The following is a 15,674-nucleotide window of genomic DNA, read 5'->3' as shown; positions in this document are numbered from 1 at the left end:
CCTCACTAGTCACTGCTGCCATTCTGAAAAGGATCCATTAATTATGTGTCTTTAGCCCATTACTGGATAATATCTCCATTGCAACACTAACCACACCCTAGTTACATATCCCTGCCTCTCCTTATTGGCGCCTGTTTTTATTTCCAAATCTGATAAAGATCTTTAACATGAAACATTAATTGCGTTTCTCAGTTCATAGATGCTGCCTGACCTGTCAAGTGGTTCCAACATTTCCTGATTTTATTTAAATACGAGAGGTGCAAGTAAAATGGTGCAGCTTCTGAATACATACAAAGTAATTTATTAAAAATAGGTTGCAAGTGAAATACAGTAGAAATATGATACTACAGCAGTTTTGATGCTCAGGAAACAGTTTAATAACACTCTAGGTGACCACACAAAGAACTCTGTAAACCCAACAGAATCCTTAAAGTTAATTGAAATATACCAGTTATCCTCCCAGATCAGTTCTGAATATCACCAGCAGCACTGAAACCACAGTAGTTTATTTTTCATTTATAAAATGACAGTAATTTGTTTCATTGTTTGTACCAAGCTGTTGATATTCAAGATGCTGAATTACCTACACATTTGTGCACTTTTCTACAAGCTCCAAGGTTTTCCTTCATGAGGGGGGTTTACTTCCATTTACTTTATCTGCTGCTTCTTGTTACACAGTTGAAATGATACAGCACTCTACTGTTTCACGTAAGAAACAGTTCAATAAGTAAAAAAAATATGTACACTCCAATCTCACAAGACAATTTAATTATCGTACATTTTGTATAAAGTGATTCCTTTCCTAAGGCAGTGGAAGTCTACTCTATGTTGTGAAGTGTTCATTTATCCCTAAATACAATTATAGACCACAATATTATACAGAAAACCGTTCAATAACTAAAGTCCAGATCAGAACACTTAGCTAAGAGGAAATTTTAGTTGGAATCAGAACTTTAAAAAAATTAAAATGCACATAGAAAGCTTTTTTTTGAAGTAGAATGAGGACCACGCTTCCCATTGATTGGCCACCTAATGCATAGCTGAAACAATTGAGGCACCAGCTGCTGGATAAGCAAGAACTCATTCAATACATTTTAGAAGCTTCTAAGTTACTAGTCAACAATTCTGAAATACACCACTTTAGCTTCACTATAACAATGTCTCCAAGTATAGTGTACTCTATATGCTAGAAAATTCGGAACCCCAACTTCATTAAAGTAATTACCTTCATTTAATTTCATTAGAAAATATTAACAGTGCTCAAATTGTTTAGCTAAATAATATTCTTAGGTATGCAACTCAGTGGAAATTTCATTTCCTACATCCTATTTTACAATTCTAATAGTCTATAAGATTTAAACAAGCTGTACAAACTAGAAACATTTTGTTATGAGCTTGCAACCGAGTTAAGGCGTTAATATTATTTTGTGTTCAGCTCATTTTCTAGTTCCATCAGTTTTCGTGATGCCTTTACTTTGTGGGAAATATCTTGTCCATGTGAGAAAAGACGTTGGCGTTCTTTGAACGTTAAGTTTTCTGGGGATCCTTTCACCGCAGGGACCTCTGGGCCTTGGCTGAGGTTTCTGAAATAAAAATTACAAATCTTGGGGTTTATACAATTTTAGGGTGGATTAATTCTCTTATAATTATTTGCTTTTTTTCTCCCAAACTGAATGTAGTACGCTTTGTTATATTTCATTTCTTTTTCGGATTAATTAAAAAAATCTACCATACTATATTTAAAGATGATTAAATGCCACTGTTTTTTTTAAAAAGCTGTCAATTTTTATGTACCCTATGCAATATTTTTGTTTGAATCCATTGAATTGGGACAAGTTTTGAAGTAACGTTTCCTTAGCTTTCACCCGATTTTTAGAAAAAGTAATGGCATCACCCAATTCAAAATAATCATGAGAGTTAAAATATTTGGTGAGCTTTCATGTTTAATGGTTGAGTTGTAAGTTTTTTTTTGTGAAACAAGTGTCCACCACATTAGAAACTCTTCCTCTGGAATTGAGCAAGGTGTGCCTGATGTAGGTGGGAAAGGACTGGACAAGCAGAGAAATGCTCAGGATAGAACAGAATAGGACTGGTGTGGAAGATGTGGGACAATGACACCAGTATTGGGGAAGGGGGGAACTGTTCCCAAGGGACGGACTCCACTTGAATCTGGCTGGGACGATCCACCTGGCAAACCGTATAAACAGGGCCGTAGATAGATCTTTAAACTAAATAGTAGGGTGTCAACTAATTGGAAGAGAGTGGAGGAAAAGTTACAGAAGTCTCCAGCAGTAATAGAACGGAAAGTTTTAAGAAGGGATAAGAGAGTAAGGTTGGGTAAAACCGGTGTGAGAGTAGTGGAGGTGAATACCCCGAATTAAAGGTTTTGTATTTAAATGCACATAGTATAAGAAACAAAGTGGATTAGCTTGTAGCACAGTTAGAAATTGGTAGGTATGATGTGGGTATTACATGAGGGCGGCACGGTAGCGCAGCGGTAGAGTTGCTGCTTTACAGCGAATGCAGCGCCGGAGACTCAGGTTCGATCCTGACTACGGGTGCTGTACTGTAAGGAGTTTGTACGTTCTCCCCGTGACCTGCGTGGGTTTTCTCCGAGATCTTCGGTTTCCTCCCACACTCCAAAGACGTACAGGTGTATGTAGGTTAATTGATTGGGTAAATGTAAAAATTGTCCCTAGTGTGTGTAGGATGGTGTTAGTGTGCGGGGATCACTGGGCGGTGCGGACTTGGTGGGCCGAAAAGGCCTGTTTCCGCGTTGTATCTGAAATATGAAAAATAAATAAAATTATTACAGAGACATGGCTGCAAGATTGGAGCTGGGAGCTGAATATTCAAGGTTATACGTCCTGTCGGAAAGACAGACAGGTGGGCAGAGAGGGTGGCGTAGCTCTGCTGGTAGGGAATGAAATTCGGTCCTTAGCAAGGGGTGACATAGGATCAGAAGATGTAGTCATTGTGGGTAGAGCTGAGAAATTGCAAGGGTAAAAAGACCCTAAAGGGGGTTACTTACGGGCCCCCAAACAGTAGTCAGGAAATAGAGTACAAGTTACATCAGGAGATACAATCAGCATGTAAGGAAGGCAATGTTACGTGGTCATGGGAGATTTCAATATGCAGGTAGACTGGAAAAATCAGGTTGGTACTGGATCCCAAGAAAGGGAATTTGTAGAGTGTCTCCGAGATAGTTTCTTAGAGCAGCTTATAGTGGAGCCTACCAGGGAAAAGGCAATTCCGGATTTATTGTTGTGTAATGAACCAGATTTGATAAAGGGGACACATTGAAACATAGAAGATAGGTGCAGGAGGAGGCCATTCGGCCCTCCGAGCCAGCACCGTCATTTATTGTGATCATGGCTGATCGTCCCCAATCAATAACCCGTGCCTGCCTTCTCCCCATATCCCTTGATCCCACTAGCCCCTAGAGCTCTATCTAACTCTCTCTTAAATCCATCCAGTGATTTGGCTTCCACCGCCCTCTATGGCAGAGGATTCCACAAATTCACAACTCTCTGGGTGAAAAAGTTCCTTCTCACCTCAGTTTTAAATGGCCTCCCCTTTATTCTAAGACTGTGTCCCCTGGTTCTGGACTCACCCAACATTGGGAACATTTTTCCTGCATCTAGCTTGTCCAGTCCTTTTATAATTTTATATGTTTCTATTAGATCCCCTCTCATACTTCGAAACTCCAGTGAATACAAGCCTAGTCTTTTCAATCTTTCCTCATATGACAGTCCCGCCATCCCAGGGATCAATCTCGTGAACCTACGCTGCACTGCCTCAATTACAAGAATGTCCTTCCTCAAATTAGGAGACCAAAACTGTACACAATACTCCCAATGTGGTCTTACCAGGGCCCTATGCAACTGCAGAAGAACTTCTTTACTCCTGTACTGAAATCCTCTTGTTATGAAGGCCAACATTCCATTAGCTTTCTTCACTGCCTGCTGTACATGCACGCCAACTTTCAGTAACTGTACAAGGACACCCAGGTCTCGCTGCACCTCCCCCTTACCTAACCCCATTGAGAAAATAATCTGCCTCCTTGTTTTTGCTGCCAAAGTGGATAACCTCACATTTATCTATATTATACTGCATCTGCCCACTCACTCAACCTGTCCAGGTCATCCTGCAACCTCCTAACATCCTCTTCGCAGTTTACACTGCCATCCAGCTTTGTGTCATCCGCAAACATGCTGGTGTTGCTTCTAATTCCCTCTTCCAAATCATCAATATATATGGTAAACAGTTGCGGCCCCAACACCAAACCTTGCGGCACTCCACTCGCCACTGCCTGCCATTCTGAAATGGACCCGTTTACTCCTACTCTTTGCTTCCTGTCTGCCAACCAATTTTCTATCCATGTCAACACCCTACCCCCAATACCATGTGCTCTAATTTTGCTTACCAATCTCCGTGTGGGACCTTATCAAAGGCCTTCTGAAAGTCTAGATACACTACATCCACTGGCTCCCCTTCATCCATTTTATTTGTCACATCCTCAAAAGATTCCAGAAGATTAGTCAAGCATGATTTCCCTTTCATAAATCCATGCTGACTTGGACTTATCCTTTTACTGCTATCCAAATGCACCGTTATTACCTCTTTAATAATTGACTCCAGCATCTTTCCCACCACCGAAGTCAGGCTAACTGGTCTGTAATTCCCCGTTTTCTCTCTCTCGCTCCTTTCTTGAAAAGTGGGATAACATTAGTAATCCAATCCACAGGAACTGATCCTGAATCTATTGAACATTGGAAAATGATCACCAATGCGTCCACTATTTCTAGAGCCACCTCCCTGAAGGACTCTGGGATGCAGACCATCAGGCCCAGGGGATTTATCATCCTTCAGTCCCATTAGTCTACCCAATACTATTTCTCGCCTAATGAAAATTTATTTCAGTTCCCCTACCCACCTAGATCCTCTGTCGTCCAATACATCTGGGATATTGTTTGTGTCTTCCTGAGTGAAGACAGATCCGAAGTACCTGTTCAACTCTTCTGCCATTTCCTTGTTACCCATAATAATTTCACCCGTGTCTGCCTTCAAGGGATGCACATTTGACTTTGTTACTCTTTTTCTCTTAACATATCTAAAGAAGCTTTTACTGTCCTTCTTTATATTCTTGGCCTGCTTCCCCTCGTACTTCATCTTTTCAGCCCGTATTGTTACCTTCTGTTGTCCTACGAAAGTTTCCCAATCTGGCTTCCGGCTACTCTTTGCTGTGTTATACATCTTTTCTTTTAGTTTTATCCCATCCCTAACTTCCCTTGTCAGCCACAGTTGCCTCCTACTCCCCATAGAATCTTTCTTCCTTTTTGAAATTCCTGCCATTGCTATTCCACCGTCATTCCTGCTATGATCCCTTTCCAATCTACCTTGGTCAGCTCCTCTCTCATGCCTTCATAGTCCCCTTTGTTCAATTGCAACACTGACACTTCTGATTTAACCTTCTCCTTCTCAAATTAAAACTAATCATATTAAACTCAAGGTAAAGGACCCACTAGGAGGTAGCGACCACAATGTGATAAGATTTAACCTGCAATTTGAGAGGGAGAAGATGAAATCGGGTGTGTTAGTCTTACAGCTGAGCAAAAGGGACAACAGAGGCACAAGGGAAAATCTGACCAAAGTTGACTGGAAAGGGGACCCTAGTAGGAATGATAGTGGAACAGCAATGGCAGGAATTTCTGGCAATAATTTGGAAGATGCAGGATCTTTTCATTTCAAAGAGGAAGAAAGATTCTAAAGGGAGAATGAGGCAACCGTGGCTGACAAGGGAAGTTGAAGACAGTATAAAACTAAAAGAGAAGGAAAATAACATTGCAAAGATTAGTGGGAAGCCAGTGGATTAGGAAACTTTTAAAGAACAACAGAAGGTAAGTAAAAGGGCAATACAGGGAGAAAAGATGAAATATGAAGGTAAGCCAGCCAATAATATAAAAGAGGATAGCAAGTTTCTTCAGTTATATAAAGAGTAAGACAAGAGTGGACGTTGGACCACTGGAAAATGATGCAGGAGAAGTGATAATGGGGAATAAAGAAATGGCAGAGGAGTTGAATAACTTTTTTCCATCAGTCTTCACAGTGGAAGACACCAGCAACATGCCTGGAATTCAAGAGAGTCAGGGGTGGAAGTTAGAGGAGTGGTTATTACTAAGGAGAAGGTGCTTGGGAAGCTGAAAGGGCTGAAGGTGGATGTGCCATGATGCAACCAGCCAATATGCTCTCTACCATACACATGTAGTTCAAGAGTATTTGTTGACATACCGAATCCCTTTCATGTTCTAAGGAAGTAGAGGTGTTGATGAGCTTTCTTAACGATTGCCTCAATGTGTCGTGTCTAGGAACTTATTGACTTTCTCCATCATAGACATGTTGATGAAGTTCGTTTGTGGATCCTTGGCTTTTCTCTACTAAAGTCAATCAGTTCCTTGGTTTTACTGACGTTGAGGCCAAGGTTGTTGTTCTGGCACCATTCAATCAGATGATTAATCTCCCTTCTACACTCGGATTCATCATTATCCATAATTCGTCCAACAATATTTGTGTTATTGGTGACTTTAAAGATGGAGTTTGAACTGTGTCCGGCTAAGAATCATGATTATAGAGTGAATAGAGCAGGGAGCAGATCATGTAGCCTCGAGGTGCTCCTGCGCTGATGGTTAAGGAGGAAGTATTGTTGCCATTTAGTACCGATTGCAAAGGGACACACAGAGCAGGGTAACAAGTTTGGAGGGGGTGATGGTGTAGAACACAAAGCTGTTGTCTGTGAACAACAGCCTGATGTATGTGTTTTTATTGCCTGAGTGGTCCAGTGCAGAGTAGAGAGCCAGCATGAATAAATAGATGGCATTGAAAAATTCAGGGAAAGGGGAAAAATCAGGACTAATTGCATGATTGACATTGGCACAATTTACTGAATGGATTTCTTCTGCTATATCATTCCAATTGTATATACAATTATGTACCAACAAATGCTGTTAATTTTTATACAAAATTATGTAAACTCCCCAGTCTTCAGAGGATTCGAGTTCTCGGAAGGTCTGTCACTTCAGAGCTCTTCATTTTACAGAATATGTTTGCACATCAATTGAATTTGGTTTTAAAATTAACATTGAGTCTTGATGTGGTTCCATGTACATCTGAAGATAATCAACATTTTATGAAAACTTGACCATGAGCAAATTAGTGTTAGGTTTTTGAGATTTTTAGTCCCAAGCCAAAATTTTGAATGAAATAGATATTTTGCTGGCAGTTCAGCAACAGTCAGACATTAAAACCACATCCACCTACAATCACCAAGGGATTTAACAAAACTAAGATCAGCATGCACTTTAAAAACATACTGCACAATACTAGCTACATGCACAGAAATTATTTGTGTAAATGCAGTGAAACAGTTCAATTTTAGAATTTCCAATTCCAACTTTTCAATTGATAACTTTTTTCAATCTTACCCTTTATTTTGTTCAACGCGCTTCTCTCGTGGGCCTTTGTAAATTTCATTTGCCCCAGTATTACTTGCTGATGACCCTCCATATGTAGTAAATCCTAGTTAATTAAAATATTTTTCTTAAAATTGCATCATAATTAGATGTGCACAAATATGCTTGATATGAGCAACCTATTCTTGAAATTGAATGGCAGGAAAATAAACCTGAATATATTTTCATAAGAGTGGCTACAAATTCTCATGAAGAACACCCCAAAATTGAAAAGGTGAACAATATTTACCTTAATGGTGAAACAAAGTTTGTTACACAAGTTTACCACTAGCACCAGTGATCAGTTATGTGGTCAAAATTAGGATTGCAGACTCGTTTTTTTAAGAGTTATCATATCATATCATATATATACAGCCGGAAACAGGCCTTTTCGGCCCTCCAAGTCCGTGCCGCCCAGCGATCCCCGCACATTAACACTATCCTACACCCACTAGGGACAATTTTTACATTTACCCAGCCAATTAACCTACATACCTGTACGTCTTTGGAGTGTGGGAGGAAACCGAAGATCTCGGAGAAAACCCACGCAGGTCACGGGGAGAACGTACAAACTCCTTACAGTGCAGCACCCGTAGTCAGGATCGAACCTGAGTCTCCGGCGCTGCATTCGCTGTAAAGCAGCAACTCTACCGCTGCGCTACCGTGCCGCCCTGATCTTAATTCCAGAAGTGGCATGAAGTCTTTCACGATAAACAAAAACATCCTGTGAGGGTGCAACTACACAATTCAAATAGGCCTTTGAATGGATTCTCGTACATTGCTCCTAAAATTCAACCCTTATCAATGATGCACTGTAACTGCAATGCACACCATTAAAAAAAATGCTTTGGCTTTGCTGCTTCCAGGCAAGGCAGGCCAGACTGTTCCTCTCATTTCTACATACTACTGAAATTTCTTTCTCACACATGCCTATCAATTTCACTTTGATTTTCTTGCAATAACAATATTTGCCTCCTAAAAGCTAAATAGCCTTCTTCCATATCATGTGAAAATACGGGGGAAAAAGTTGATTATAGTTTAATAATATGACAGTTGGCTATACAGGGCATTAATGAGGATTAATTTATTTTAAAATTTATTAAAAAACATCTGACCTCGTTACATGTTGCAAATTTTACAGTGCCAATCTCATCAGAATGAAGTCATTATTTCTCTCTAACCTTTTAGAGATAACCATGAAAATCTAAAGGAAACAATGGGTGTCATACTGAAAAGACTTCCAAACCAATATAAAGTCTGCAATTGAATCATAAATGACCTTCTAACTGAAAATGATTGTTCACCTTGAAGATAGTAATTTTTTTTTAAATGTGCGACTTTATACTAACCAGAAATGTCAAAATAAACAAGTTTCTTTCACTACCCATTCAATAAAGCATGCTTCTGTTTTTATTTTAACACAAATATGATTAATGACAGAATTAAGAATCAAATGGTTAAGGCATATGAAAGTGTTAGGTGATAATGAAAGATTCTGAATGCAACACTGGCCAAATTTTAAGAACAAACATTATTTTTATAGCCACATTGCATTCCAAGCATTGCTAATAAACAATTGTGAAGCCTTCGTTTACCCACTGATTAACAATTTGCTTATGCAGCCAATCATTAAATTTGAAATAAAAACAGAAAATGCTCAAAAAGCTCGGGTCACGTAGCATCTGTTGAAAGGGAAATAGTTAATGCTTCAAGTCCAGGATCATTCATCACATGTTCCCAGGATTTTCTGTATTATTTCAAGTTTCCAGCATCAAGAGTTCTTTAAATTTTCATTCACTATTAAATTTGAATATAACAAAATCAAAGCAATTGGTTAAATTGGCACATATTTGCACTCTCAATAAGTGGGGTAAGCTGCAGGTTCACAACTAATTATTCATAATGCTAGGTTACGTTACACCAGATCAGTTCCCCTTTGCAACAGGAATAGTAAAAGGTTTGAAATAATCCCCCAAATCGGTAAAGACTGCAAGCATTCCAATTTGCCAAATTATTTTCCCGTATATGGAGAGGGGCTTTAGGGAAGCATTCATTCACAGAACAAAACCAAAACCAACAGTACTTTGATTGGAATAACGTACAAAAAAAATCTATATTAGCCATCCATCAGAATTATTAGGGGTGTGCAATTAAAATATTCGAGAGGATAGGATAGAAGAATTTGAAGATAAGAGTTTGAAGAGAAAATATTCAGTGACTTTAAGGTAAAACAATTGATTGATTCCTGAATCAAGTAAAATTGTGTGTTATTTTGGAAGAGTTATAGTTACATTCTCAATCTGGAAATTGCAGAAACCAAGAAAGTCTAAAAGAATAAAAAGTACAAGATTGTTACTTGTACTTGTCTCTACCTTTCAAACCACTCTGTGGCATGGAGCTCTGTTTGGTTGGAGGGGGAGGTGGGACACCAGTTTTTGGAGCAGTACTGTTGGCATTGGCAGATGGTGGTCGGAATGAGTTTGAAAGATAGCAGCCATCTGAAACCGGGCGGGGTTGACGAATGAATGCCGGCTGCTTAGGGGCAACAGGCAGTTCACCATACGATTTTCTTGTAATGGAGTACTTATCCTGACCTGAAAGATTTGCATCTTCCTCATCCTCATCATTGTATGGGACAAACTTGGCAGTATAAACTTTGTCAGGGGAGACGATCTGTGTTTTGATGTAAGAAATGTTTCTCTGAGGAGGGGGAGGAGCGTTAGATGAATGGGATGGGGGAGGAATTTCATACTGCTGGCTTTCAGAAGCATAGTCCCGTGGAAGGGGAGGCCTGTACAGACCAGGTTCATCAGGTTGGAGTAACTTCCTCTCAGCTTCTTCTTGTTGTCTATGTCTTTCAGCTTCCAAACGTGTGTAATACTCTTCTTCTTGTCTTCTCTAATGGAAACCAGAAAGTTGTTAGCCAGTTTGTACAAAATCCAATCAAAATATCTATTATTTCAGACTGAAATCTAATTGATAACATTGAGGTTTTACAACAAATATTTTTTTTAAATCAGAGATTTATGTATTAAAACACCTATCCTGCTAATTTTAGATTAAACTCCTTTTATATCATTAATTTCTGCCTGTTCTTCTAATCTCCGTTCTCTTCTAAAGTAGTGTGCCGTATGCAATTAGTTTCCCCAAATACAGAGCAATCAAAAGCAAATTTTCAAAACGTGCTGGCAATACAACAAAAATTGTAGTATCGTGAACTAAAAGAGAATAGAATGATGGAAAGCAATGGTGCAAATCTTTTTCCGGCCCAAAGATCACCAACTCCCTGTGCTTGGTCCTCTTTTTCTTTCAGCATGGGTCTTGGTACAGTATTCTGCTGGAAGGCTGCATCCACCTCATATGGTCCAATGCAGTCACAGAAATTCATAAATTCTCAAGAACATTGGCAAAATATTTAAATACTAAAATGATTTAAAAAAACATCAAAAAGTGTAACATCAAAAATAATCCCACACGTGCAAATGTCATTGAATACACTTGAACTAACCACATTACATGAAATATTTTACCCACTGTTCTAACAACTGTTCCTGCACATGTATTTCAATGGCTGGAGGGATTTACACTGCCTTACAGAAACCCAATGGAGATTCAAGTTTCAAGATAGCTTTATTGTCATCCAAATTGGACGAAATTCAGTCACCCACAGTCCAACAACAAAAGCATCAAAATAGGCATTAAAATTACACAACCCCCAAAACACACAAAAGAAACATCCATCAAGAAAACATCCATCACAGTGAGTCTCCTCCAGTCCTCTCCTCACTGTGATGGAAGGCCACAATGTCTTTCCCTTCTCCTGCCGTCCTCTCCCGCGGTCAGGTTGTTGTGGTTGCAGGCCGTGCCGGACGGTCCGCAGCGGGCCGAGCCTAAGGCGAGTCGCAGCCGCTCCCGCAGCCTCCGAAGACGGCCGGCTCCGCCGATGATAAGTCCGATCCGGAGCGGGCGAACACGCTGCTGCTGCCGCTGTTGCTGCACGTCGGGGCGGTCGTGGCTCCCGACATTGAAGCCCCCGCCCAGCAGAGAAATATCCCGCGGCCTATTTTATGCCGCGCCGGACGGTGAAATGTCCGCGACCCAAGCCCCGCGATCCGGGTCGGGCGAACACGCTGCCGCTGCCGGAGCTCCTGATGTCGGCATCCACGCGGCCCGAGCCTAAGGCGAGTCGCAGCTGCTCCCGCAGCCTCCGAAGACGGCCGGCTCCGCTGATGGTAAGTCCGGTCCGCGGGCTCTGCGAACCGGAGCCCTGGAGGCCGACAGCTCCAGGAGTTGGGCCGATGGTAGGCCACAGCAGGAACGGAGACACGACCCAGAAAACAAGGTCGGGTCTCCGTTCGGAAGGGACACCTATTTACAATTTTACAGTTCCCCCCCTCCCCCCCACATACACACATAGTACACAAACACAAAAACACGACATCACAACTACAATTAAGACAAAAAAACAACAAAAACACAAAGACAAATGGACCGCAGGTAAGCCGCAGCTGCTATGGCAGCGCCGCCATTTTGACTCCACCAGATCAGCATACGAGTAGCAAACAATACAATCAAGTCGAAAGTTCGATATCAGATTTTAAAACTGTGTTAGTACTGGACTAAAGGATTTGTGATAAAATGAAGCTGGCACTTGGGAGAAAGATTTGCCCCAAATGTAACTAAAATTGTATAATTGTAAAGGGGGTTAAGAATCATAAGTGTACACACACACATTTTTGAAGCTTAAAAAAACTGATGATGCTTAGTTTTATTAACCGGAGGTAAATATCATACATCAGAGATATAAAAAAGCTGTAGAGGCAGATACAGTTATAATGTTTAATCATATACAAAGTTAGGAAAGCTTTAGTGGAGCATGGGTCACCCACAGGCAAATGGGATTAGCACCTGTGGGCATCATTTCGGCTGAGATTGAGTGAAGGGCCCATTTTTGTGCTGTATAACTCCGTGACTAATTATTTTTCATGTAAGTGTTACTTAGCAAGTTTTACATTAACTTGATTCCTAGTCATCCATCTGTGATATTAGAGAGGCTTGTTTTTTCTTCTTTTTTCTCTCAGGATAAAAAAGACATGCCTAGCCTGACCTGATGAGTTTGTCCTCGTGCTCTGCATTTCACACCTACATTCTTTTGCCTATGTTCTCCCCCTCTAACTGCTTCCATTCACTCATTGACCAGATAACCATCTTCCCACGTTGTCTCACCTGCTGAATATTTCTGACATTTTCTGTTCTACATTCCTAGCATCTGCATTTTTTCCCGATTCTCACTTGACTATCTTTTCTTCAATTTTAATAGTTTTTACAATGACGCTGGTATTCAGAGAAAAACAAATACTGATATAGATCGGGCAATGAACCCAACAGTCCAATGCACTAAATTCTGGATACTTTGGACACTCACATTTGGCCCTCGCATAATTTAGGAAACAAAAAACAGCAACCTTTGAGTTGATATTAATATTAGGCCAAGAGCAGGAACTAGTTGATCCCATTGGAACTGATGACTCAGATAACTCTGTTTACTATCTTTTATTCTGGAGTTGGGATGATGATGACGACAGAAGTAATATACTTTTTCATATCATTACCTACACAGAAATCCACAATATACAATGACATAGAACCATATTAAAAAGGAAGTCTTTTGAATAATCAAGTGGTATAACCAGATAAGTAAAAAAAACTTAAGGAAATTGACACCATGTGGCATATACTCAAACTCTAACCTTTTCATTGGTTTCCCTCTTAGCTCGCTCCTCCTCTTGATGAAGGCGTTCATCATCTTGCCTTGCTCTTTCTTCTGCTTCTCGCTTTCGGATTTCCTCTAGTTGCTGATGGCGCCTGCGTTCCTCATCTTGTAACTGTAATTAATTTGTCAGATTTTAATTTTAATCAGCATTTCACTTGCATACTTTGCCACTCATAACCAAAGACAAAAGGCCAGTGCAACAAATCTACTTTGTGGCATCGTGACACTGCTCTCCACCATTACCTCTGAAAAGGAGATATGGCCTGAGAGAACATACTTACAAGTACACCACCGATTTTCCAGCTCCCTTGGTTCCAGAGCCTTGCCGTATTATCCTTTTTGCTAGATCAACAGAGGTCAAGAAATAATAATTCAACAATACACCTCTGACCCACTAATAATACCCCTCCCATGTTTCTAAAGCACCATGAACTGCTAGAAATATAAATAAAATAAATATTAAATGTGAATTATATGATTGAAGAAATATGTTAGTACAGGTATAAATGATATAGGTCTATTAATACACCACGACAGCCACTTGGACCTTGCTTAGCAGGCAGTTAAATGTAAGTTAAATAAGCTTAGAATTCCACAAAACCGAAGGATCACTACCAGTAACTGCGGATATAAACAATTTAATCTTACAGGATGGAGGCCCATGTCCCAAAAGAGCGCACACCACATTCAATGCCATCTGTGGCTGCCCAGTGAACTAGTCTGGTGGTCATGGGAATTTCAAATGCGCTCTTATAATTTTGTCCAGATTAAAGGAAGTACCGGACCTTCAGTTGCCAGAAAATCAGTGGTGTACCTACTTGGAAGATTAACCTTATCATTATCAACATTGATTACTGACCTTTAAATTATAAGAACTGCTCAAACAACCTGCTGTACTGCCTGAATTTTCAATTTGCACTCACCGGCAAGGTAATGTTCCCCAATATATTTTGTTGGCAAAAATTCTCATTTTTAGGGCCAACTGCAATACTGGCAGTTTATGAATGGCTGACAACCTTACAATTGAGATTAATAATACACAATGGGGAAAATACTCATTATTAATCTAAACCATGAATTACACTGAACTTTTAATTAGTTAATATATTCTGCAAATACATTATTAGATAATGAACACTATAATGTTGCATAACAGAATGGAATGTGGCATTCTTACCAAAATTGTTAGCATGCATTTATTTGTTTCCATTTACTTGTACTTTACCACCAGGCCTACTGGAAAATTCTATCATGCTCACTGCATATTCATCAGCCTAAACCATACAGAATCACACACACTGATGGGCAGGAGTATGGAAAGGTTAAATTAGTTTCTGTGAATACAATATCATACATTGCAAGACAACTTTCAAAAGAGGTTAGAAAGAAAGATACCTTATTACTTTAATGCTTTAAACCAACATGCATTTGCTAAATCCTATGTCTGACAACTTTTTTAAAAATCCATATTTAAATTCGGTGATTGAATCATTATGTTTAAGGGTAATAGAATTTATCCTTTCCATCCTTAGGACAACCATGGTGAATTACCATCTCTTCCCATAATCATAAACCAATTGATGGAAAGTGCAAATTCTAACTAACTTCCAGGTTCAGAATAAAAATTAGAGGAAAACCTTTTAAAATATTAATAACTGAAAATAAAAGAATGCTCAATTCAGAATGAACTTTTTATTTCTATTCTTAACAGAATTAATCTCTGATAAAGCTACTTTTATAAAATAATTTGGTAAAATAACAATGGCAAAAGATACAAAACGGCAAAATTGGGGCATAGAATGCATCAGAAATCTTGGAAGAAAACAATCAAACAGGTCCAATTACCTATTTTTTGGAGGGTTTTTTGTGCGTGCGTGCGCGGGTGATAATAATAAATTGGCAGGTTACTTGGTCAATGTAATTTTCCCCTTGTGTAGTGGCTGTCAGGAGAATCCATGCAGAGTTGATGGATGTGCAAGGGAGAATGGTCACAGGGAAATAAGTGGGTGAATACTAATATGCAAGGGCATCTTGAGATTAAGGCAGTTGGTGATGTTGGGGCTCTTGAAGAGCATTGAGGTGGATAATTCTCCAGGACCTGATAAGATTTATCCCAGGTTATTGAAAGAAACAGGAGATGTGGGAGCCTTAACAAAGATCTTTGTGTCTTCTATAGTTACAGGCAAAGTCCCAGAGGACTGGAGAGTAACTGATGTTCCTTTATTTAAGATTAAGATGGGGAGGGGGGGGAAGAGTAGAGCGAATCCAGGGATTTGCAAGTTTTTTTTGAGGTGACGAAGGTGAGGGTAGGGCGATGGATGTTGTCTACATGGATTTTAGCAAGGCATTTGATAAATTCCCCCGTGGCAGGCTGATTCAGAAGATTAAGATGC

General features: G+C 39.8%; 1 protein-coding gene across 11 annotated transcripts in view; it reads right to left on the bottom strand.

Moving 5' to 3' along the window:
* Nucleotides 1–319: 319 nt before the first annotated feature.
* afdna (afadin, adherens junction formation factor a) overlaps nt 320–15,674 on the bottom strand; it is a 157,647-nt gene continuing 142,292 nt past the window's right edge. For 4 of the 11 annotated variants that reach the window (XM_078405184.1, XM_078405186.1, XM_078405185.1 and 1 more), the window contains 4 exons: nt 13,259–13,393; nt 9,881–10,406; nt 7,482–7,575; nt 320–1,583 (listed from right to left, as the gene is read on the bottom strand). In XM_078405184.1, the coding sequence (XP_078261310.1) occupies nt 1,421–1,583; nt 7,482–7,575; nt 9,881–10,406; nt 13,259–13,393 (918 nt within the window). In that variant the 3' untranslated portion in view covers nt 320–1,420. The remainder of the gene's footprint in view (nt 1,584–7,481; nt 7,576–9,880; nt 10,407–13,258; nt 13,394–15,674) is intronic. The other 7 variants (XM_078405188.1, XM_078405189.1, XM_078405193.1 and 4 more) reach the window with 3 other exon arrangements.

This window comes from Rhinoraja longicauda, chromosome 9 (assembly GCF_053455715.1).
Source record: "Rhinoraja longicauda isolate Sanriku21f chromosome 9, sRhiLon1.1, whole genome shotgun sequence".
NCBI lineage: Eukaryota > Metazoa > Chordata > Chondrichthyes > Rajiformes > Arhynchobatidae > Rhinoraja > Rhinoraja longicauda.
The sequence above is the reverse complement of the archived record's forward strand: the minus strand, read 5'-3'. Positions and strand labels throughout refer to the sequence as shown.